Here is a 21,277-nt window from a genome sequence, read left to right on the forward strand (position 1 = left end):
CAGCCGACCAAACCCTCCATTTGGCATTGTGGCGTTGCATGCGGGTCCTCCCTTTTTTTTTTCTCTTCCCGTCCCCCTTTACTACAAGCTACTCTTCAACCTCTCTTGATGCTGCATCTCCCGCACCAGGCGCAGCGCCTCGTCGAGCCCGCGCTTGGTGTTTTCAAAGTACAAGTGCGAGAACTCGCTGCTGGCCTGCCCGCTGATGGTGCGCGCCTGAATGCCGTGGCTGATTGTGCTTCCCTAAGTATATCCAATGTGTTAGCGAGTGTTTCTTTTTTCTTTTTTGTTTTTTTGACCCCATGTCCGGATGGAAACACTGCTTCGTAGCGACAGGAGAGAAACGACAAGAAGAAGAAAGACAAGGTAAATCAGGAAGTAACAAAGATGAGAAGAAAAAGAAAAACAAACCACCCTCATCAAATGAAAAACCTTTGCAACATCCCACCCATCGAGCCTAGGATCCCACCGCGCCCTCTGTGCATACAAATCCAGCAGCTCATCCACCCTCGGCAAGCCATTGCCCTGCAGATTCTCCTCATCATACACATTTCCCTCGCCCTCTTTCGCCGGCGCCATGCCAATCCGACTCGTGCGATTCCAGTACGGACCAACGACATACACGACGTCAGCAAGCGGATGCCCAATGGTGCTCAACTCCCAGTCTAGAATGGCGATGACGCGCGGCTCGGTAGGGTGCAGGATCATGTTGTCCAACTTGTAGTCGCCATGGATGATGCTGGCGCGGTCGCGCGGGGCATGCCGCCGGATGTAGTCGACAATGTCGTCGTAGTGTGGGTGAGCTCGTCCGAGTGGCGCGCCTGTCTTGACGTCGCGGACCTGGGCTTGCTGCGCCTCGATTCGGGAAAAGGTGGTGCAGTGGCGTTAGTAGAAGTCGCTTTTCTTGCGGAATGATGACAGCCCGATGGCGTCTGCGTCCAGCGAGTGTAGCCAGGCGAGCGTCGAGACGACCGAGAGCCAGGCGGCGCGTCGGTCTTGGATGGGCAGCGTCGAGAGCGTTGGGTCGGTGATGATGCGGCCTTGGACGAATTCCATGACCTTGTCATTGATTGTTAGCCCATGGCTTGTAACATGCTCTCCATGTTCGTTTGTCGAAACCTACATAGAATGCGGTGCCGATAATTCCGGCATCCATGCACAGGCAGTACACCCTGGGCACTGGAAACCCCTCGACGCTACCGAGTGCTTGGAGCACTTTGTATTCGCGGTCCACTTGGTGGGCCACGGGCGAGATGATAGTCCCGCTGGGCTTCTTCCTCAAGATGTAGCGCGTCTTGGCCGCATCGTCGACAAAGTACGTGGGATTGCTTTGGCCATAGCCAATCTTGGTGGACACGACGGGTACTTTGATACCGGGCATCTCTTTCTCAAGGTACTCCCCCAACCTCGCGTCGTCCAGGTCATGCCGTGTCTTCTCCTTTTGTACGTCTGTCATGGTACTTTACAATCTTCTTTTCCCGTTTGATGATTAGAATTGATTGAGCCCGCATACGCAGAACACATGCTTGTTTGAAGTAATGGACGAGTATGCTGTGTTGCTACATTAGCCTCGGCGATGTTCGTGAGGGGCCCGGAAAACGGATGGCGCTTGCCGGGTCCATGTACCCAACTATCGCTGACAAAAGCTTGATTAAACATTACCGTCATTGCTATCGCTTTCTATCCATTTGCGCAAAGTCAGGAACAAGACCAAACATAAAAACGAGCGAACATGAAATAGCAATAAGGCTGAATTGATCTCTTTTCAACTGATCGCGTCAGACGAGCATCCGTGTGCTCGGGGTATCCCATGAAAGCCAACAAGCAACGCCGAGAAGCAGGAAACGGTCCCTATCGTACAACAACAAAACAAGAAAAAGCAAACGGCCTCGAAACTACGAGGCCGTGTGCACGTGTCCCATTACACTTCCCGACAATTCATTAGTAATCACGCGCTCGCCTCACTCCCTTCACCACTACTAAAATAGCTCTGATCCAGTCGCAGAATCCACTCAATCTTCTCCCTCTCGCTCCTTGCACGGAAAATATACGTATTGGATCTCGCAAAAACGGCAAAAACGACATCCTTGTACACTCCTGCACTCCCACTTCCATTGGCACTATTGCTGTGTTGGTTATGCCCTCCACCCAGCAGTTTGGCAATCTGTGGAGAGTGGTCGATGCGTGCTGTGCTAATGTTGATGGCGTTGAGTTCATCACCGTCCGTCGAGTACAGGTGGAGATACGGCTTCCGTAACTCAACGTACCGTCGTGTCCAACGTGTATTTGTCGGGTCTGGCGTGAGAAGGTACGATGCCTTCATGAGATTTGGATTCTTGGGTATGAAGCGCACCGTAGCCGTCAAAGTAGGCGTCGGGTTTGGCGAAGGAGAAGCTGACCGTGGTGCAAAAGCGGCACCGTTTGTGGGTGGTTCGAGGTTCGTAGAATTGAGTATGACTTCCGCTGGGGCCTTCTTGGTCTTCCACAGTGAAATGATGCGTTGAAGGAGTTCTTTCTGTCCATCGTCCAGAGGCTTGTCCTTGGATCCAGGCGTAGACGTGGGTACGCTGAGGGCCTTGGGGGAGAGGACAGAGCGCGCGGTTTCGATTTCGGCCACACGACGACGGCGCTTTTCAACATTGATGAAATCACGCACTAGGGAGACACCGCGGGGCGTCCAGCCTGCGAGCTGCTCTTCGCCCTTTATGTAATCGTCTTTTGTGTTCATACGCCAGAGATCTGTTGCACGCTTTACAGACGTTGGGCGTATTGCTACGTTGAAGATTCCCACTGTTGAGTGAACAATCTTGACTGTATTCCAAATATTGGCGAGGGAAAAGAGCGACGTCGGACGCATGTAGGAGCGACCGCGGATCTGCACATAGAGGTCAAAGGAAAACGTCATTGGCTCAATGAGCTTTGCAGCCATGACATCGAAGAGAAGAGTGGCCCGGACGCGGAAGTTGTCCTTTGTCGCGCGGTCCAGAATCTGCGAGGCGTGTGCAGTGCTGTCCCATCGTCCAACAAACTTGACATTTGTTGTACCATCTGCGTTGTTCCGGACGAGGGGCGGCGAAATCAGATCGACTGGAACCTCCTTGACGGGCGAGCCATAGTTGGGGGCATTGCCTGCCGCATCGACCATCCGGATGTGACCCATACGCAGCGACTTGACGCCTTCCCATTGTATTGTCTCACCCGAAGTATGCGTGAGGTTCACAACAATGCGACGTGCTAGACCCTGGTGGAGCTGATAGACACCCTGATCCATGACGCTGCTCTGTGTGACCTCAACAGGCTGATACGTGCCATCGTCTGTGATCTCTTGAATCTGTATGCGAGCGAAGATGTCATGCGTGTCTTCTGTATAGAACTCGGATTCTGGTAGACGTGCATTGCGACGTTTCTGTTTCGGCTTGTCCGCCGAGTCGCGCATATCATCCCAGCTGAGCAGCATGTCGAGATGGATGTCGGACACCTTGGCAAAGATGGAAATCCGAAGAAACGTATCGCGTGGGCTCGGGTACGGAAGGCTCATACTGTGAACGCTTTCGAAACGGATAGGACTCTCATTGAAATCAGTAATCCACGTCGTAGTCGTTGCACCGCTCTCGTCTGATATGCCAGGGACGAAGAGCACAGCATGCACCTTTGTCCCCTCTCGCTCTGAAAACCCAACCATTTCATGCATACCAACGTTGAATTTGAGCGTTGTCGACGGTGCCTCGGCAGACGAAGGTTCTAGCGATAATCGGATGATGCCAATGGGGTTCGACGTATACGGCGAAATTACATCCAGGCTAAAGTCTCGCACTCTCGACTCGAACACGGCAGCCAGTGGCACGTCGACATCACCAATTCGTGTAAACTCGGGCATACATGGGTCGGAAAAGGGCGACTCTGGATTGAGGTGCTGAAAGAATTCCGGTCGATTCATGTACTGGTGCACTTGGTGCATTCGACGCACGCGATCGCGGAGTTTCTGTAACGACCATAGGTGGACGACCTCGTTTTTGAAATCAATGACGCGCACGCCGACGCATGGCTTCGACTGGGTATCGAGATATTCATCATCTTCCCCTGGAATGCCCATGTTTACCAAGTCGTAGGATGACGGGACTGTATGGCCAACGTCAACAATGCAGAACTGGAACACGACTCGCTTGTCCATTTGCTGGCTCATGACCTGAGCCTCTTTCAAAATGGCGGCATTTTGTAAAAGCGTCTCGGCCATGGTGACGTATTTCCTTCGCCGCCACTGCTTGAGTACCGAGCGAATCAGTTCGAGCTGTCGTTCGTCTTGTTTCTTTGGTGAGTTCAATGCCTTGATATCCAGTTCGGTGTCCATGTCCAGCGGAATTTCATGTCCAAGCTCTTTCAATTGGCGCTGAAATGCCTCCTTTTGCTCCTTTAGTTGCTTCTGCATCTGTTCCTTTGCAGCCCGTAGCTCTTCCAACTCCACCTTGGCCTCCTCATCAGCCTTAAGCTTGGACTGGAAGTCCTCCTTCTGTCGGTCTATCCGGTTCTGCATATCCTCTCGTATCTCTTGCATCTTTTCACTGCCCTCCTGTTGCGGGGTAGAAGGCATCGTCAGCATGGTATCGAGCGAGAAATTGTCCAGTGTGCCTCCAGAGGCATACTTCTCCCTGACCGGATACGAAGACATGGACTCTGTGTCACCTTCGTCGCTGATCATCCGACTTTCAGGTCGCTCAGGCCGTTCAGGCCGTGCTTTTCGCGTTTCGCGCAGTCTGCTGAGGTCTTCGTAGAGCGCCTCAAAATCCTCGTCTGGCAGATTTTCAATGCGTTTATCTGGCCCCAGCCACGCAGTCAGGGCCTCTCTTCGCGCATACGAAAATTCCGACTCTCGACCACGTTGCCAAAAAGCAGGCGACCCTGCCCTCGGACTATCTTGGTCAAAGTCGCTGTTGGCTACACTGATGGAGCTGAAAGATCTGTCATGACCGGGTCTAGGTGCGGGCGAAGGAGAACCGCCGAGCTGGCCAGCGGTGACCGTGTGTCGGAGGAGGCTCGTCCCTACTTCGGCGCGTTCAGCCCTTGCTTCTTGGGGGTTGTTAAAGCGAAAAATATGGAAGTCGCCCAGGATGATGCGATGGCCGCTCTTGAGCAACCTTGGCTTGTCAATGCGAACACCATTGACCATGACGCTGGCACTCTCTTGGGGTATCACCGTCACCTTGCCGTCGACGTTCTCAAAGTGGCAGTGCTCGGCAAGAATCTGGGCGCCGTTCAGACGGATCTGTGCAGTTTGGCCGTCGACATCAGAATTGCCCACCGTGGTGGTGCCTGGCTTCAGGTTGTAGACGAGGCATTCGGTCAGGAGCGGGTCGTCACTCAAGTTTACCAAATGCGGCATGTTCTTGGGTGTCGACAGGCCGACAAAGCCCTTTTCAATGCTGATTCCAAGCTCTTCCAGCGCAGCCTCCCTCTCCTTGTGGATTTCCTCTGTCTTTTGCAGCTTCTCTTCCCACGTCTGATTCAACTCGGAGTAGAGCTTCTCCGATTGATCCAACTGCTCAGCGATTTCGGCCTTGGAGACCTTTTTGGTTGATCCGTCGGCCTGGGTAATGGAGACCATTTGCTTTTCTAGCGGTGTGTCGGGTGGGTACTGTTCCTCCATGATGCCATTTGAGCCAGCTCCGCCGCCCCCACCACCGCCGCCTAATTGGGAGCGCAGTTTCGACAGCTCTTCCTTGAGTTCTCTGATCATGCGCGCGTTGGGGTCCTCGTTGACGACGGCGTGGTTCTTGATTCGTTTGGCAGAGTCTGCGTATCGAAGGGTCGAAAGCGTTTCCTCAAAGTTGATGTCGGCGGGCGAAATGGCAGCAATCATGGCCGTCATGCTGTTGCCTCCCAGCGAGTCTTTCAGAAGCCATGTCAAGATGGAGTCTCGGTATGGCACCTGGGCCTTCTTCTTGCCCTGTGACTGGTCTGCAAGCGCTGCAATGACACGACCCAGCGTCGATAGCGATCTGTTGATCTCTGCACCCTCCTTCAAGCGCGCGCCGGTTGCGCCCGTGGACTGGGCTCTTTCTGATCCTGCCAAGTCGACCAGACTAATCTTTGCCACTCTTTCTCCGCTCATGCTGGTCTCGACATCGTGGCGCTTCTGGGTCAGGGTGAGGGTGAAGACGGCGTGGGATCGCGAGGACGTCTCGTTCATGTTTGTCGCGGCAACGGTACGGGCCTTGTTTCCTTCGTCCATGAGGTTCTCAATCTCGGCAAAGGACTGGACGACGAGCTTGGCCAGGTCTTCGACGTAGGGACCGGTCGAGGGATGCTCTCGCACTCGCAGATTGCCCTTGTTGGAGGGATTCAGCAGGTCGCGCACGCGCTCGTTGTAGATTTCCAGGTACGAGACCTCGACGGTGCACGTCGAGTTTGTGTCCTGCTGCTGCAGCCCCTTGATGCGCTCGAACATGTCCTGGCAAATCTTGGGGATGATGCCGTACTCCTGGCCGTAGCCCATCATGGAATACGACTTGCCCGAGCCCGTCTGGCCGTATGCAAAGATGCAGTTGTTGTAGCCCTGGAAGGCATTGTCGAGCAGCGGCTTGCCCAGATCCTCGTGCAGGTTGTCCTGGCCGGCATAGTTGGGGGCGTCGCGGTCAAAGGACCAGTAGGAGCGGTCGAAGGCAAATGTCTTTGTGCCCTCGGCGGCAGCCTTGGCGGCCTTGCCCTTGATGTCGGTGTTTGAGGGCGGCGAGAGGATGGTCTGGTCGCCCTTCATCTGCACAATGCACTGGGCATTGCGCGCCTTTTCTGCTCGCTGTTAGCCGCAGCGACATGGGGAGAGCGTGTCCCGCGAGGCATACCTCGGCCGTTGAAGGGCCTGCATCGCACCACGACCTTGATATTGCCGCCGCCTCCGGACGCCATGGTGGGTGCGTGGTGTTGACTGGATCGCCGGGCAGAATCCGGGGTACACGGGAAAGGAGATGGCAGCGGGGGGCGGGTTGGTTCACAGCGAGCAGACGCCGAGTCTGCGAGACTTCATGGGCGGCGACGGGGCAGGCGAGGGGACTCGAGGGCGCGGGCGGTCTTCTTTTGGTGGCCTCAGGAGGTGGAGCATCCGTGTCTGGGGCTGAGGGGGGGAGCTTGTTGTGGTTGTTTGAATCGCGGTTCGAGGGCCAATTCGCAGGATTACTTACGCGATCCCTGCACCCTGCACTTCCACCACCGAATGGCTGTGGATGCGATGGAGCGAGCCAACCGCCCTGCGATGCTGCTTGAAACAATGCCGCCGCTAGCAAGAACGCGTGCGCCTGTTCGCATCGGCGTGCAGCGCGAGAACGGTAGCGGTGCAGGCGCAGGTACGGGCGCGCACACACAGGCCGGGCGGCCGAGGGGCAGTTTACATGTGTACATATTAAGACATGCCACGACTGCCTGGCGCCGTACCTGGAACGGAAGACGGGGGGGGGGGTAATCCCTGGCCCTGCGTCATTCCTCGACAAAATAATCCCACCACCACCACCACCACCACTGCCATTGCGCTTCACCCCACCACCACGACACAACCACGCGCCACCCACCACACGCACGCTCTCAATGTCCGTGCCAGACGCGGCCCTCGACATGTTCGCCCCGCCCGTCAACCGCGCCATGAAGGTGCTGGACCGCGGCTTCTTCCAGAAAACCATCCCCACCTCCGCCGCCCGCATCTTCAACCCCAAGGACATTTCGCGATGCCGCAAGGAGCTCACCGCCAGCAGGGACACGCTCCCCAACAATCGCGTCGACCCGGTGCGCCCCGACCCGGACGCTCAAAGAGCGCAGACGGGCGTCAAGTGTCTGCTGCTGCGCCCTGAAGTCGTCCATTCCGGTGAGTCACCCGCCAGGCGCAGATACACGCGCGTGCTGAGTCCTGAACCCAGGCAGATCCGGCTACATGGTCGCCTAAGCTGCGCGACCTCGAGCAAGACGGCACCCTGGGCGTCATCCCCTACCAGCTGCACCTCGACTACGACTACTTCACCTACTCGGAGATCACGAGCGCCACCATTCCCCCGCCAGAGTCCAAGCACGACGACGAGATACCCCAGGGCTTTACCCTCGCCGGCCATGTCGCCCACCTGAACCTGCGCGAGCGCTACTGGCCATACAAGCACCTCATAGCCACGGTGCTCACCGACAAGAACCCCATGGTCAAGACTGTCATCAACAAGCTGGACAACGTCGGCACCGAAAACGCATTCCGGACCTTCCAGTACGAGGTTCTGCACGGTCCCGACGACATGAACGTCGAGCTGCGCGAGCAGGGCTGCACCTTTAAATTCGACTTTGCCAAGGTCTACTGGAACACGCGTCTGCACACCGAGCACGAGCGCCTCTGCAACATGTTCAAAGAGGGCGAGGCCATATGCGACGTCATGGCCGGCGTCGGCCCCTTTGCCGTGCCCTCTGGCAAGAAAAAGTGCTTTGTCTGGGCCAACGACCTCAACCCAGAGTCGTACAACTCGCTCGTCGGCAACATCAAAACCAACAAGGTCGGAGACTTTGTCCGCTCCTTCAACACCGACGGCGGCGCCTTTATCCGCCAAGCCTCGGCCGACCTCCTCCAGACCCCAGAGTACACGGTCCCCATCTACCCCAAGACCAAGTTCTCGCGCAGCAATCCCCAGGAAAACAAGCAGCCCGCGCCCATCAAGACGCTCGTCCAGCCCCGCATCTTCTCACACTACGTCATGAACCTGCCCGCCTCGGCCATCACATTCCTCCCCTCCTTCATCGGTCTCTACGCCAACATCCCCGGTCTCCCTGCCGACCAAATCAAGAAGCTGCTTGCCCCCCACACTCAGCAGCAGCTCCCCATGATCCACGTGCACTGCTTCTCCACAAAGAGCGATGACAATGTAGTGGAAATCAAATCCATCTGCGAAGAGATCAGCAGACAGCTAGGCCATGAAATCACGCCCGATATGCCAGATGTCCACGTCCACGATGTAAGGGATGTGGCGCCCAAGAAGAGAATGTTTTGTGCTAGTTTTAGGCTGCCTGAGGAGGTTGCCTTTCGGCAGGTTGAAGCGTAGAATGCAAGTATTGCAGAGTCAAAGTGTAGAGTGAAAATATAGACAGGTTTGCAATGGATAGAATAAAAGTACAACTACCTACATGTACAACAACAGTACTCTTTCATGGCTTTGACCATGACTGCATTCCTTACACAAAGTCTTTTGCCATCTCCTCTACATACTCTATCTGATCTCATCTCATCTCATGACTTTGTTGTGTCATCGACCACCCGCTCACATATCCATCAACATTTCATCCTCGACATCCTCATCACCACCCGTACCTTCTGCTTCTTGCCCAGCCACCTCACTCTCCCTACCCAGTCTATCTTCCGCCTCGCCGCCAAAGGAAAAAGACAGCCGTCTATCAGATTCTGCTGGAGATGTCCCAATTTCATCCTGGGTTCTCGCCATGTCTTCTCCTCTTCCTCTTCCTATTTCCACCTCCTCGTCGCATCCTTCTCCTTCCCCTTCTCCACCACCTCCACCGCCACTCACCCTCCCAACCGCTCCCCAAATCTCCCTCTCAACCACCCCCCTCACACAAACCCCCTCCACCCCCTCATACAACCCTCCCAGCAGCCTCTCCAGTCTCCCCGCCCACACCGCCACAGCCCGCTCTGCAACATGCTCACCGACGAACGTACTATACGCCGTTTGCAGCGGAGCATCCCAGCTAAGACGACGTCCGTAATCAGTGGTACGTGCGTGTGTGAACATGTTTCTAGTGATGCAATCTAGGGTTATGTGCAGCGTGAGAATGGGACGGAGATGTTGTGGTGGGGGTTTGTGTTTGGACGTGTTGGGAGCGGGGTGCTTGTGAATGGTAGTAGTAGAAGTAGAAGCAGCAGCAGCAGCAGGAGGAGGAGGAAGAGGAGGAGGAGGAAGAGGAAGAGGAAGAGAGGAAGACTGGCTCTCAGATAAACGCGTAGTAGGTACATACGCAACACCAACAGCGTTGTTCTCGTGCGCACGGAAATAAGCATCTATATCCTGTCCGCTTTTCCCGCGTCTCGCTATCTGCGTCCCCATCGACGGTGCGCTCACCCGTGCTTGGTCTGGAGGATTGATCCGTGTAAAAGAGCTGTCTAGCGCAATGTTCCGGGATGAAACAGCCCTGTTTTGACGCGACAAGAAGGCACGGGTATCACTGTTGTTTTCGCGATTCACATGCTGCACTGCTGTTGGGTGTGCTCTGGCTTCTGGTGCGCGGCTTTGCGGTTGCGATGGGCCGGATGGAGGGAGATAGGGAAGGGTGGGAGGTGTAGTGTTGTTTTGGGCGCGAGGTGCGAGATATGGCTTTGGGCCTCGAGTTGGCTGTCTGCGGCGTTCAGCTCGAGCAGCTGTGCTTGCATGTTGTTCTGATGGGAGTGTCCAGGGATCAGGGGGTTGGGACTCGGGCTGGAGGATGGAACTCGGCGCCTCGGGCTGCAGTATAATCCTGTTTGAAACTTGGCTAGGTGTGGTGTTGAGTTGTTCTTCGGTTGAGTCGTCGATACTAGCACTTGCGACTGATGACGCCCGAGGTAGACGCTGGATGCTTCGCTCCAGCACCTCGTCCAACGCCCGTCTCGCAGCATCGCTGTTTGGACATGTCCGCGGCGTCAGAGGGTCTGCTGAAATACTTGGATTGGGTGTCGCTGGCCGTCCTGGAGAGCTAGAACGTAGAGTGATATCCCGATTACTCTTGGCTGGACTCGGGAGTTGCACATGGCTTATGGACTGCTTTGGTTTGACCGGGGCGTTCATCCGAGCAATAGTCCAGGGGTTAGATACTTCTATTGCTAGGCGCCCTTGTTCTTCCTCTTCTTCGATTACTGGAGTGCGGTGGTGCTGCAGGAACTCCAGATCATCTTCGTCGATGCCATACATACTGGATCTCCATTTTGGCTGTCCTTGAGATATTCCAGACGCAGGATTCTCAGTCTCTTCGTTGAGACTCTGTGATTGGGATGATGTATCTTCTTGATACTGCTCGGGTATATTGTCAGGCTGAGGCTCGTTCTGCAGGGTAGACTGTGAGTCGACATCATGATTGACGACAATCTCAGGATAGTATGACTGTAACAGCCTCTCAAAGACACCCAGAACCGCCTTGCCATCGTCAAACATGACATCGTCCTTTGCAGGCTCAATGTTAGGATCGTAGCTGCCTGGCGGACAAATTATATTTACGCAGACAAAAGGGTCCTTGATACCTGCAAGAGAAGGATTTACTTTGCGCAGTCGCTCCTTGTACGCACTAATCATTTGCTTGATAGTCCCACGACTGCTGGCAACAGGCCTTGCATCGATCGAGACAAAGCTGCCTTGATTCGCAATCTTGGGTCCGGTTGCCGTTGGTTTCGGGAGACAGGCATGGATCTCAAAGCCATTTGATTCTGTAACAGTCCAATCGCACTGATGAGCGCAATCCCTTCCCATGATCTTGAGGACCGCATCTTCCACATTGGCGTCAGCCTTGGGCGCGTAGACAAAGTCGCTGTTGGCATTCTTAGCCTTGAGAACGCGGAGGCGCAGTCGAGTGCCTGGCCTAGCAAGGGCATAAGCTTGCATGAGACGCCGAATGCCTGCAAGACACTTTGTCGCGTTTTTCGGCGCTGCCTGTTTCCGGACTGGAATGTGTTGGAAGAAACCAGTCACCTTTACCGTTGTCCCAACAGGATGCGAATCATGCTCGGTGCTGCATCGATTAGTCTTTCCAGTCCCGGCATGGGTACACAGCATGTGTAGACTTACGAATCTAGTTCGCCATTCCGACCATATTTTACCTTTACAGCAACAGGCTCGCCCTCCACTCTTGTAGTCACACTGATAGCGCCACTCATGTCGGCCATGCTTGAAAGTGCTTCGCCGCGAAAACCAAGCCACTTCCCTCCTACATCTCTCAGATCCTGCAAATCGCGAATCTTGCTGGTGCAGTAGCGGCGGCATACGAGCGGCCGATCTTCGCCTGGTATGCCGTGGCCGTCGTCCTTGACTTGGATCGAGTCGATAGTATTGGCAGTGATATCCACAAAGATGCTTTTGGCGCGGGCGTCGAGAGCATTGTCAATGAGCTCCTTGACGACGGAACTAGGGTCGACAAGAACCTGGCCAGACCCGATCTGTCTCACTGTTGTGGGTGGAAGTGCAGCGATGCCGGGGACAGTGATGGTGACGGAAGCCTCCGCCATGCTCGCAGGGCGACTATGATTTTGAGAAATTGATACTCGGATAGAATGGATGGATGGATGTGTGGTTCATTGGTTCGGCGAGACTCAATGTGAGTCGTTGCCTCCATCGTGCCTACCTCTTCCAGCATACCCGTGTTCAAACAGGAAAGCGCCATCGAGACCTGCCACATCGAGTGCCTGGCCTGTACCGAGGTATGCCTTGCAGATACTTCATTTCTACTACTTACTATGTAATATACGTGAGTATTGGTAAACGCCGTGCTAGCATGCGTCATGGCATCCAAGCATGCTTTGAATGTAGCCAATCAGAGCGGGCAGCCTTGTGATGCTTGTGCAGCGTCTGTAAGTACTTTAAGGGTCGCTACCCCCCAAGTATTCAGCATACTAACCAGAGATCCTTGAGATGACTGAAGATGCTCGAAATCTCCAAAGTCCATGAATTCATCCAAAATTCTAAAAGTCATTCTTGATCCTCGTATTTATCCAACATTCTCGAACCCACCCTCAGCAAAGTCTACACGCCTCACCACCAGACCCCACCCCACCAAGCCCATCCATCCACGCTCAAATCCCCAAACATGGCCTACACAACCGACGCAGCACGGTGGCTCGCCTTGGCACTCCGCGACGCAAACGCAAACGGACACTTCATCTACTCGGTCAAATCCACACACATCTACTGCCGGCCCACATGCCCCGGCCGCCTCGCGCGGCGCGCAAACGTAGGTTTCCACGCAACGTGGATGGAGGCCGAGGCAGCAGGGTTCCGGGCGTGCAAGCGGTGCAAGCCCAACACGACGGGGGTGGTGGAAGATGTGCGGGAGCGCGCGGTGAAAAAGGCATGTGTATTGATTGAGGAGGCGCTGGAGAAGGGGGGCAGGAGGGATGCGAGCGCGTTGCGGCTGCGGGTTTTGGCGGGGAAGGTTAAGCTTACGCCGAGGTACTTTCATGGGATGTTCAAGGCGCAGATGGGCGTGACGCCGAGGGAATATGCGAGGAGGGCTGTGGAGAGGAGTAAGGCGTGTGCTGCTGTATCGACCACGACTACGACTGCGACTACGGCCTCTGTACCGACCATGACGGCCGAAGCAAGTGCTCCGTCTTGGGAAGAGGAGAGCATGGATCCCAGCAATTTAAATGACTTGGGATTTGATTCAAGTCTGATCAGCATGGATGAATTCGCAATAGTCCAGGATCAGCCATGGACGGTAGATCCCGACCTCGCATTCAACGCGACCGGCCTTTTTCAGCCTTGGACTGCGGGATATGAGCCAGCTCAGAATGACACATGGCAACTCGCTCACGACAGCCACATCTCCGACTCTCTCCAGACCACGTCACTAGGCACGGTCTACTACGAGAAGGCGGTGCCATCCATGTCGGCGCTTGAGCTGAATGCTGCAGCACTGCTCAACTACGACAGTCCAGACCTTCTACAGTTGCAATCTCCGTAGCGCCTCATCGCCGTCAAGGGCAGACGTCCGTCATCCTTGTAACATAGCCACCTGCAATCAACCCAACGGCTCTTCGACGGGACTCGTCATCCTTGGCCAGCCCATCGACCGAGGCGCGTGCACCACTTGTAGCTGCGATCATCGGTGAGCTCCCAGTGTTGCAAAAGGAAAGAAAACCCTGTTCTTTACATTGTCAGCACAGGCCCTGCAGCGAATATCCACATTGAGTGCGAAACGACGAAGCTCTTCAGAGACCAAGTTATAAGCAGCGACGGCGTAGCATATGTCGATGCTAGCCATACCTTTTCCGGCTCTTCCTAAATAATTATATGGTCGATGTACGTGTCATCTTTTGAGCAGTGCGTGTGTGTGCGCGCGCGCATCGACGAGATGGGTGCTTTGTAGGAGACTTTGTTGGGAACGTACCCTGGATCATGTGTGCTGGGAGCTGGGGCTGCTCGTTAGCGGACGTGGGTTTCAGTGTGTCATGTTCTAGACTCCCCGCGTGGCATCGGAGGATTGGATGCGTGGCTGGCGCTGTGCGACGTGTCCATGGCGTGGTGTTGCAAGAGGGTGCAAGTAGCTTGCGAGGATGAAGAAAAGTTCTAGGGCTCGGCGAAAGATGCAAAAGATGCCGATGGGGATCCACTTGGGCGAAGCGAGGCGCTAACTGCATTCGTCCAGGGTCATGGAGAGAGCATGAATCAGGTCATGTAGTTGGTGGAGGAGCATCTGGGGTCCAATAGGCTTTTCCAGTACTACGGCGTGTATTGTTCCATCATGATCTCGAGCGCATGTATGCATTTCAGCTGGGCGAGCTTCAGTGTGCTTGGCGCCAAACCCCCTCACGAACCAACCGCCTCCCAAGCACTCAAGGGATCCGCCCAGATCTCCCAATGGCCAATCCTGCCCTCGTGATCAAACTCGCTGAAGCGGTAGATGAAGTGCTCGTCCCACGCCTTGCCCGTCTTCCTGCTCGTCAGCGTGCCCTTGCCGACTACGCTCACCATGTTTGCCTCGGCATCGACAATGAAGCCGTCCTTTCCGGGGAACGCGTCACTGGGCAGCGACAGGTCGAGCACCTGCGACATCATCTGGAAGTAGTCCTCACACTGGCGCGTGCCTGTAAACGTCTTGGCGAGAAACGGCAGGCGTGATTGCGCCCATTCGGGGCCGTGCTCGGTGATCTTGGGCGTGGTGCCAAAGTGGCGTGCAAGCAAGTCTGACGGAGGGGGTGGCGACAGGAGAGCGCAGCAGACGTCGCTCTGGTGCTCACCATGACATGGCCATGACTTCACCCACCCCCACCACATCGAGGCCATGGCAGCCATTACATGCCTACCTGCAGCCCAGCCCATCTTCCATCTCACCACTGCAACCACCACCACTACTACAACCATTACTACCACCACCGTCACCCTACACCTACAGTACATAACACCCTGGCTTCTAGCGGACGTCTGCTGCATCGAGGAACATTTCCTTGCCGTTCGCACCCCCGACCGCTAAAGTCTTACACACGTCGCTAGCCGGCGCCCACCGCATCGCCAAACCGCACCGACAGACTGTTAGCTCCCCCAAACGACGGATCAGCCGCCCTCGACACACGCCACAACAGTCGCCGTGGGTCGAATCAGCGCACGGCGCAGCTGAGACGGGCAGGCCGCTCCGCCCTTTGAACGCACACCAACACAGGCTTCGAGTCGCACGTGCACGGCTTACCAGCACCCTCTAAGCACTACTGCTACCACGTCCATCATCGCCCTGTCCATCTGCCAGACCCCACCACCCCCCCCCCTCAACAACTACTACCACCACGTCCATTGGCAACCCTCCTCTCCCCGTCAACACCATGTCGTCAGTTCGCAGCGCCTCTCTACGCGAGACAGCACATTCCTGCTGCTGCTGGATGTGGATGTGGATGTGGATGTGGATGTGGATGTGGATGTGGATGTGGATGTGGATGTACTGCGCATTCTCTGCTCGCAGCTCGCATTCGTCTGAGTGAGATGGAGCGTGTGTGGGTGTGGGTGCGGGTGTGGGTGTAGGTAGTCCAGCCCACACCAACCGCCGTTAGCAACCCACGCGCCGCCTACCCGCCCCCCGCCACCAATCACACCCAATGGCCCCTCTGCCTCCGTGTCATGCCTTGTACGTCAGCGAGGCTGTCATGCTGTTCGCAACGTTGTAAGCACATAACACACACACACACACACACTCGCTCACTCACACGCGCCGCTTACATGCAGCCTGCCAATATGCAGCGCCGCTGCCGAAAGCCCTCGCAATGGCTGCCGCGGAGATATTGCCCTGACTCAGCCGGCTTCTGCCAGCACAGGCATTCAGCATTCAGTACACACACACACACACCCCAAGGAATCCGCCATGGCATGCTGGGAATAAGGGCAGTCTGCAGTTCAAAGTTTGATGATGATGATGCTACTAAAACGTTAAAGCGCCGGGTACTCAATCGTGGTATCTTACACCGTGTCTCACGGTCCTGTAAACGCCGTATTGCTGCTGCTGCCAACACTGCCAAGCCCTCTGGATTCAACAGATTCTAGAAACCTTCGTGTCCATGCCGTGCGTCCTTGCGCCCTAGCCCATGGCCGTGAAGAGGCAGACCTGCCGCGCCATCTGGCTCGCCAGCAGCATTTCCCGAAACACCTGGTCCATGCCGCCTCGGAAGTGGATCGTGTAGCTGTCCACCTTGCCCTTTCGCCGCTTCTCCCCCCACACGAGCTTGACTGGCATGGCATCATCGCATCGCTTGCCCGTTCGGCTGCCCGGCTTGGCCCAATCCTTTTGGTACTCGTACAGCGTCTCTGGCATGGCGTCGTCGTTGGGGTCGCCTTGCTTCCACACAAAGCGCCGCCCGCCATACGCAAAGCGTCGCGGGGACCACGGTGCCTTTTGCTGTCGGTCGGGGTACTCCTTGATTGGCTGCGAAAACGGGCCGCGCAGGTGAATGCATCGCGACTTGTACGCCGCGTCTTTGGACGAATCGCTCGTGATGCGCTTTTTGTCGATGCCGGAAAGCAGCACCGAGATGCACGGGTGCGGGAACTCGGCCACGCGGAAGAAGTCTGCGGCATTGACTTGGCTGTCGTCGCGGTGCATGGCCTCGAGCATGTATAACGTGTACTTGTCCGAGTGGTCCCGCGCGCTGTAGATGTACTTGCGGTGGCCCGACGAGCCTTTCCATTCGCGCGTGCGGTGCAGGTTGAATGTCACCGTGGGCTGTGCTGGGTCCAGGAGAGAATGGTAGGGAATGTCTGTTGAGGGGAATTGGTCGTAGAGTGAATGCTGTGAGACTGGCGAGTATGACGTCTGCCATGTAAGAAGGTTTTGGATCTGCAACATGTCAGTCGTGTCGTGCCTATGCAAACAAGGCCGAGACTACCACGCACTGCAGACAGGCTCTCGCTCTCCTCGTCCAGGTCGCCGTTGGCTCCCCATTGGTTGGGCGCCGGGACAAAGACGCATTCGTTGCCCTCTTCGTCAATCTGGTCGCTGCCGCTCTCCAGGTGCGGCCGCAGTGCCCGCTGCCTCTCCCGGTGGATGGTGATTTGCGTCTTGATTATGCGCACGTGCTCGTCTGATATGCCGTCGGGCGAGATGCTCGTGTGGGCCAGCTCCATTTCGTGCTCGAGCGCCAGGGCGGCCGCCTCGTGTTGCAGGTACGACGTGTCGTATTGCCAGGCGTGTTCCGACTCAAAGGCAGAGCTCCTGAGCAGCTCGAGGTTCTCCCGTGATGTGACGAATGGGCGACCCATGGCGGGCAGTGTGCAGTGGTGCGAGGCGGCCAGGCCGAGGGCAGGGCGAGACGGAATATATTGCTGCAGGCGAAATCAAGGAAAAAGCAAGTGCAGCGGCCGGTGTGTGTTTGTGTGTTTGTGTGCGTGTGTTTGCGTGCAATGTTTCAACCTGGGCGCGGGGAGGGCCAGAAGGAATATCTTTGCATGCAAGACATGAGGGACGGCGGGCTGAAGGGCATAATCATAGCCATGCCTAGCGACCAGGCTGGCACCAGCTGATGAGGCAGCACCAGGGAAGGGAAGCGGGACGCAGTGCGCTGGAAGCTCCATCGCGCGCGCCGGCCCCTGTCATACCGACCTTTTGCTGCTGTGGCACTGGGGCGTGCTGCGCCGTCCTGGGGCCAAATTGCGGTGGCATGGGTTTGCGAGGCGCATGGCGCTAGCCCAATGGGGTAGTGCGAGATTGGGATTCAATGTAACGAAGCAGCCCGCCAGCCCTGCTGCAGCGCAAACATGCTGCCGCCGCCCAGCTGTGCATCGCAGTCGCCATCGCCGTCGTCGCCGTGCCCGTGGCGCTTCCGACAGCGTCTTGTGCCCCGCGCAGCATGCCATGTGAGGCCATTGCCCTGGACGGCCACGGGCGCCGACGCGAGGCGATACCCAGGCGGATCTATCTCGGCAGGCAGCAAAAAAGGCCTCCCACTCCCCCTCCACTCCCCCTCCACTGCCTCCCCCTCGCACTCCTCCCACGCCCGCGAACCAAGACACGCCAACCCAGGGTCGGGGGGTGGAGATTGGCATGGCGCCACACGCTTTGCGACATGTCATGCGCGCTCCCCTACCACGACACTACAGCCTGACCCGACCAGTCTCACCGGCCCTGGCAACTGTACTATTACCACCAATGCCAATACTGCCCAGCTACACACCCAGTGGCAGTAGCACCACCTATCGGACTCCGAAGGCGCCTGTTGCCTGTTGCCTGGCGCTGCTGCATCCACGCTTCTTCCCTTATCCACGCCCCCATCACCGCGTCCTGGAGAAGCCTTCACCGCACCCGACACCAGTCTGCACGCCGCCACATCCTTCTTACGCAGGGTAACTGCGTCGTCGGGCTGAGGGAATGCTGCCCGCCATGCCCGCCATGCGCGAGAGCCCATATCTTGGGGTTTGGCGGCTGACGGGCTGGCCCCAAGTACCCCACATGGGTCGCCTCGCCGGGGCGCTCGCCATGCCCATCCCAGATAAGAGTCGACCTCCTCTTCCTCATTGCCGCCCACCCTGCGCCGTCTTCGCTGCACCGTACGGCAGGGCAGGCCAGATCGGCAGTAAGCGGGCGGCTACAGGCACGGGTTTGTAGACGACACACCAACACGGACTTGTACATAGACCCGGAGGAGGGGGGAGGGGGGGGGCTTGCCAACCGCTCGTTTGCATTTGCGGGCATCGCCTGGGCCCAGCGGTCGTGGTCGCGTCGGGAACACAGTGCGCCAAGCGCGCCTTCGCCATAGGCACATCTTGGACCCGGATGGAAGAGTCGGATTCTCAAGGTTTTCCTAGCGCTCGCCAGCACGGCATCGAGGCCGAAACGTCGCGGCGCCCTACCGTGGCAATGAGCACCACGCCGTCGGTGCGCTGGACCACACTATCGGATCCCGCAATGCCCGCCGACTTCCTCCTCCACGCGTACACCATGGTCCCGCGGTGACGGCTCCAAGGACCGCCCTTTTAGGCTCAATCCAATGTGGCTGCCTCCCGACGAGCCTTAACGCCAAGTAGTATTGGGCCACCTGCACATCATTCCTCCTCCTGCCGCCACTGTATCACTCGAGTCCTCCGCCCTCACAACCCGCCTCTGAAAGAGCACTTTGGCCAGCCCAGCACGCTCCAGGATGATGTGTCCTCGAGGACGGATACTGCGGCACCGTCCTTTCTCCGGCACCAAGGGTGCAATACGAGCATACAACGGAGCCGCAAACCTTTTACCAGAACCCTGCAAACCCACGCTGCGTGCCAATTTCGTCGGCGAGCCCGTCGGCGAGCGGTAGCAGCATGGTTCACCGCTCGGCTGCATTACAGCACTGCTTGTGCTACTCAATGTGGGTGTAGATAGTTACACTATGGCCATGCGATGCAAGGTACGTAGCTTTGAACCCGAACCCGAAGCTCTGGACGCGTCAACAAACCCTTATGTGGGTGCAATATCCCTGTCATTCAGCTCACCAATATCACAAACAGCAAATGCCAACCCCTTGAAAACATGGTTCGACGGCAACTGAAAGTCTAGCAAGAAATCCCATGTAAACAGCAGCTATCATCGAGTGCTGTAACGTACCACAGATGGCAATACATGTCAAAAGAGCGGATCGCTCTCCTGAATCGGCGCCAGATTGCCCTTGCCCTTGAACACCTCGACGATATCCGCCTGCTCACTCAGCATGAATCTCGATGTTTGTTTTCCCACACCCGCGAGGCCCCTCCATCTCTCCAAATCCTCCCTGTTCCGCTTGTCACCCAAGGCTTCTGTGGCCCTCTTCCAATGGCCCTCTGAAAAGGCAATCATCGTCGTCATCTTCTGCTCCTTGATGTCATAGACAGCAGACACAACCGTGCCCGTCTCCTCGAGCCAATTGATTTGCCAGAGCTCACCAGCACGGATGCACTGGTATGTTGCTCGTTGGTAGTTGGTCCGGCCTGCCATGGGTCCGCCGTGGATTGCATAGACTACCCGATCAGAAGAGAAGCACCAGAGCTCGTACCGCCATTTCTCAGGGTTGCCGTTTTCGTCTTGCGCGTCGTAGTCGTAGATGAGGTGCGTGTCAAGTACATCCTTGTCAAAGCTCGCATCCAGAGCCGTGTTTGTGAGGAAGTCGGGTAAGCTCTCGCCTACTGCCATAGCTGCTGTATTACGTTTGTATTTTTCGTTTACGAACTTTTTGATGTTTCTGCAAGTACCTAGCTGTGTACCTTGTATTTTGTTTTTACTTTTATACCGGCATGCAGCGGAGTCGATGACGTACTTGGCAATTATGGTGACGTGCCCTGGATTTTCGCCTTCTTTTTGGCGCGCCATTGTCTATACCTAGAATACACATAGATGCAATCGGCCCGATTTCTCAAGTGCGCGTTTCGTCGCCATTATATCACAGCCACGGCAATGGTCGATATGAGGTCAGTGCAAGCAGTGGATGTTGAACGATGTGGCTTTCAGCCATTACCGCTTCTGTATCTCTCACTCTAGGTGTGGTCAATGACCAGGTAGGCCTTCGTCTTCTCATACCCTGTTTTTGTGATCAAGGTATCATCAGGAAGGACGACTGAGAAGCCACCAAGGTGAGCTTTTAGTACCCCTTTGACTTCAATGGCCAAGTTGTTCATAGGATGTCTGAGTTTTTACGCATGTACGCTCGTGCTCGTCTGTCTAAGCGAGTCCAGATTGATACCATTATTCCATAGCTCGAGACTTCCAATGTCAAGCCCTTGTCGCACCTGATCACAAGCATGTATCCTTGTCCTCATGACTCTCCATCTTCAAAGAATCGCAAGAGTATATGCATCTAGGCTGACAAATGCATTGTGGGGTGCCTAGTGGTGGGTTATCCATAGTCAGTTGCAAGATGATTACTCAACACTGTAAACCTTGTACATGTACGGAGGTGCCTCACAAAAGTTTTGTCCCACGCTAATCTCGGCGCTTCGGCATAACTCTTCTTGGCGCAACTCCCACCTTTGAGCTGAGTAGCTGTACGATTTGTCTGTATCTATCGTTACAATGTCTCCTAATACTGATCCTTACACCCGCACCTTAATTGTGGCGTTAAAGTCACCTTCTGTTGGCAAGTCTACATCACAGA

At 56.0% G+C, this 21,277-nt stretch overlaps 8 protein-coding genes across 8 annotated transcripts; 2 read left to right on the forward strand and 6 right to left on the reverse strand.

Moving 5' to 3' along the window:
- Nucleotides 1-81: 81 nt before the first annotated feature.
- SETTUDRAFT_46594 (uncharacterized protein) lies at nucleotides 82-1,456 on the reverse strand (the record flags this gene model as incomplete). The annotated part of the gene is made up of 4 exons (XM_008025177.1): nucleotides 82-243; nucleotides 433-855; nucleotides 973-1,059; nucleotides 1,124-1,456. The coding sequence occupies 4 exons, from the start codon at nucleotides 1,454-1,456 to the stop codon at nucleotides 82-84; spliced, it is 1,005 nt and encodes a 334-aa protein (XP_008023368.1).
- A 344-nt stretch (nucleotides 1,457-1,800) lies between these two features.
- SETTUDRAFT_183797 (uncharacterized protein) lies at nucleotides 1,801-6,900 on the reverse strand (the record flags this gene model as incomplete). The annotated part of the gene is made up of 2 exons (XM_008025469.1): nucleotides 1,801-6,783; nucleotides 6,837-6,900. The coding sequence occupies 2 exons, from the start codon at nucleotides 6,898-6,900 to the stop codon at nucleotides 1,949-1,951; spliced, it is 4,899 nt and encodes a 1,632-aa protein (XP_008023660.1). The 3' UTR covers nucleotides 1,801-1,948.
- A 662-nt stretch (nucleotides 6,901-7,562) lies between these two features.
- SETTUDRAFT_183798 (uncharacterized protein) lies at nucleotides 7,563-9,053 on the forward strand (the record flags this gene model as incomplete). The annotated part of the gene is made up of 2 exons (XM_008025470.1): nucleotides 7,563-7,846; nucleotides 7,903-9,053. Exons 1-2 carry the CDS (start codon nucleotides 7,573-7,575, stop codon nucleotides 9,051-9,053), a joined length of 1,425 nt encoding a protein of 474 aa, XP_008023661.1. The 5' UTR covers nucleotides 7,563-7,572.
- Nucleotides 9,054-10,505: 1,452 nt separating this feature from the next.
- On the reverse strand, nucleotides 10,506-12,211 carry SETTUDRAFT_83450 (uncharacterized protein; the record flags this gene model as incomplete). The annotated part of the gene is made up of 3 exons (XM_008025190.1): nucleotides 10,506-11,188; nucleotides 11,234-11,718; nucleotides 11,775-12,211. Coding segments are annotated over 3 exons (1,605 nt in total), but the record flags the coding sequence as incomplete, so codon positions are not given.
- Nucleotides 12,212-12,548: 337 nt separating this feature from the next.
- On the forward strand, nucleotides 12,549-14,008 carry SETTUDRAFT_168255 (uncharacterized protein). The gene is made up of 2 exons (XM_008025471.1): nucleotides 12,549-13,054; nucleotides 13,092-14,008. Exons 1-2 carry the CDS (start codon nucleotides 12,903-12,905, stop codon nucleotides 13,663-13,665), a joined length of 726 nt encoding a protein of 241 aa, XP_008023662.1. The 5' UTR covers nucleotides 12,549-12,902; the 3' UTR covers nucleotides 13,666-14,008.
- Nucleotides 14,009-14,387: 379 nt separating this feature from the next.
- Nucleotides 14,388-14,996, reverse strand: SETTUDRAFT_176435 (uncharacterized protein; the record flags this gene model as incomplete). The annotated part of the gene is made up of 2 exons (XM_008025472.1): nucleotides 14,388-14,930; nucleotides 14,964-14,996. 2 exons carry the CDS (start codon nucleotides 14,994-14,996, stop codon nucleotides 14,511-14,513), a joined length of 453 nt encoding a protein of 150 aa, XP_008023663.1. The 3' UTR covers nucleotides 14,388-14,510.
- A 1,267-nt stretch (nucleotides 14,997-16,263) lies between these two features.
- SETTUDRAFT_46599 (uncharacterized protein) lies at nucleotides 16,264-17,441 on the reverse strand (the record flags this gene model as incomplete). The annotated part of the gene is made up of 2 exons (XM_008025178.1): nucleotides 16,264-17,019; nucleotides 17,076-17,441. The coding sequence occupies 2 exons, from the start codon at nucleotides 17,439-17,441 to the stop codon at nucleotides 16,264-16,266; spliced, it is 1,122 nt and encodes a 373-aa protein (XP_008023369.1).
- A 2,335-nt stretch (nucleotides 17,442-19,776) lies between these two features.
- Nucleotides 19,777-20,319, reverse strand: SETTUDRAFT_106929 (uncharacterized protein; the record flags this gene model as incomplete). The annotated part of the gene is made up of 1 exon (XM_008025473.1): nucleotides 19,777-20,319. The coding sequence occupies one exon, from the start codon at nucleotides 20,317-20,319 to the stop codon at nucleotides 19,777-19,779; it is 543 nt and encodes a 180-aa protein (XP_008023664.1).
- Between the last annotated feature and the right edge of the window lie 958 nt (nucleotides 20,320-21,277).

Source organism: Exserohilum turcica (assembly GCF_000359705.1).
Source record: "Exserohilum turcica Et28A unplaced genomic scaffold SETTUscaffold_14, whole genome shotgun sequence".
Taxonomy (NCBI): domain Eukaryota; kingdom Fungi; phylum Ascomycota; class Dothideomycetes; order Pleosporales; family Pleosporaceae; genus Exserohilum; species Exserohilum turcicum.

Excerpts from the sequence above, each read along its gene's own strand:
- SETTUDRAFT_168255 (XM_008025471.1), top strand. The coding sequence starts at position 12,903 with ATGCCCCGGCCGCCTCGCGCGGCGCGCAAACGTAGGTTTCCACGCAAC. Across the intron at positions 13,055-13,091 it reads GCGCGCGGTGAAAAAGGCAT|GAGGGATGCGAGCGCGTTGC; the intron begins GTGTATTGATTG and ends GAAGGGGGGCAG.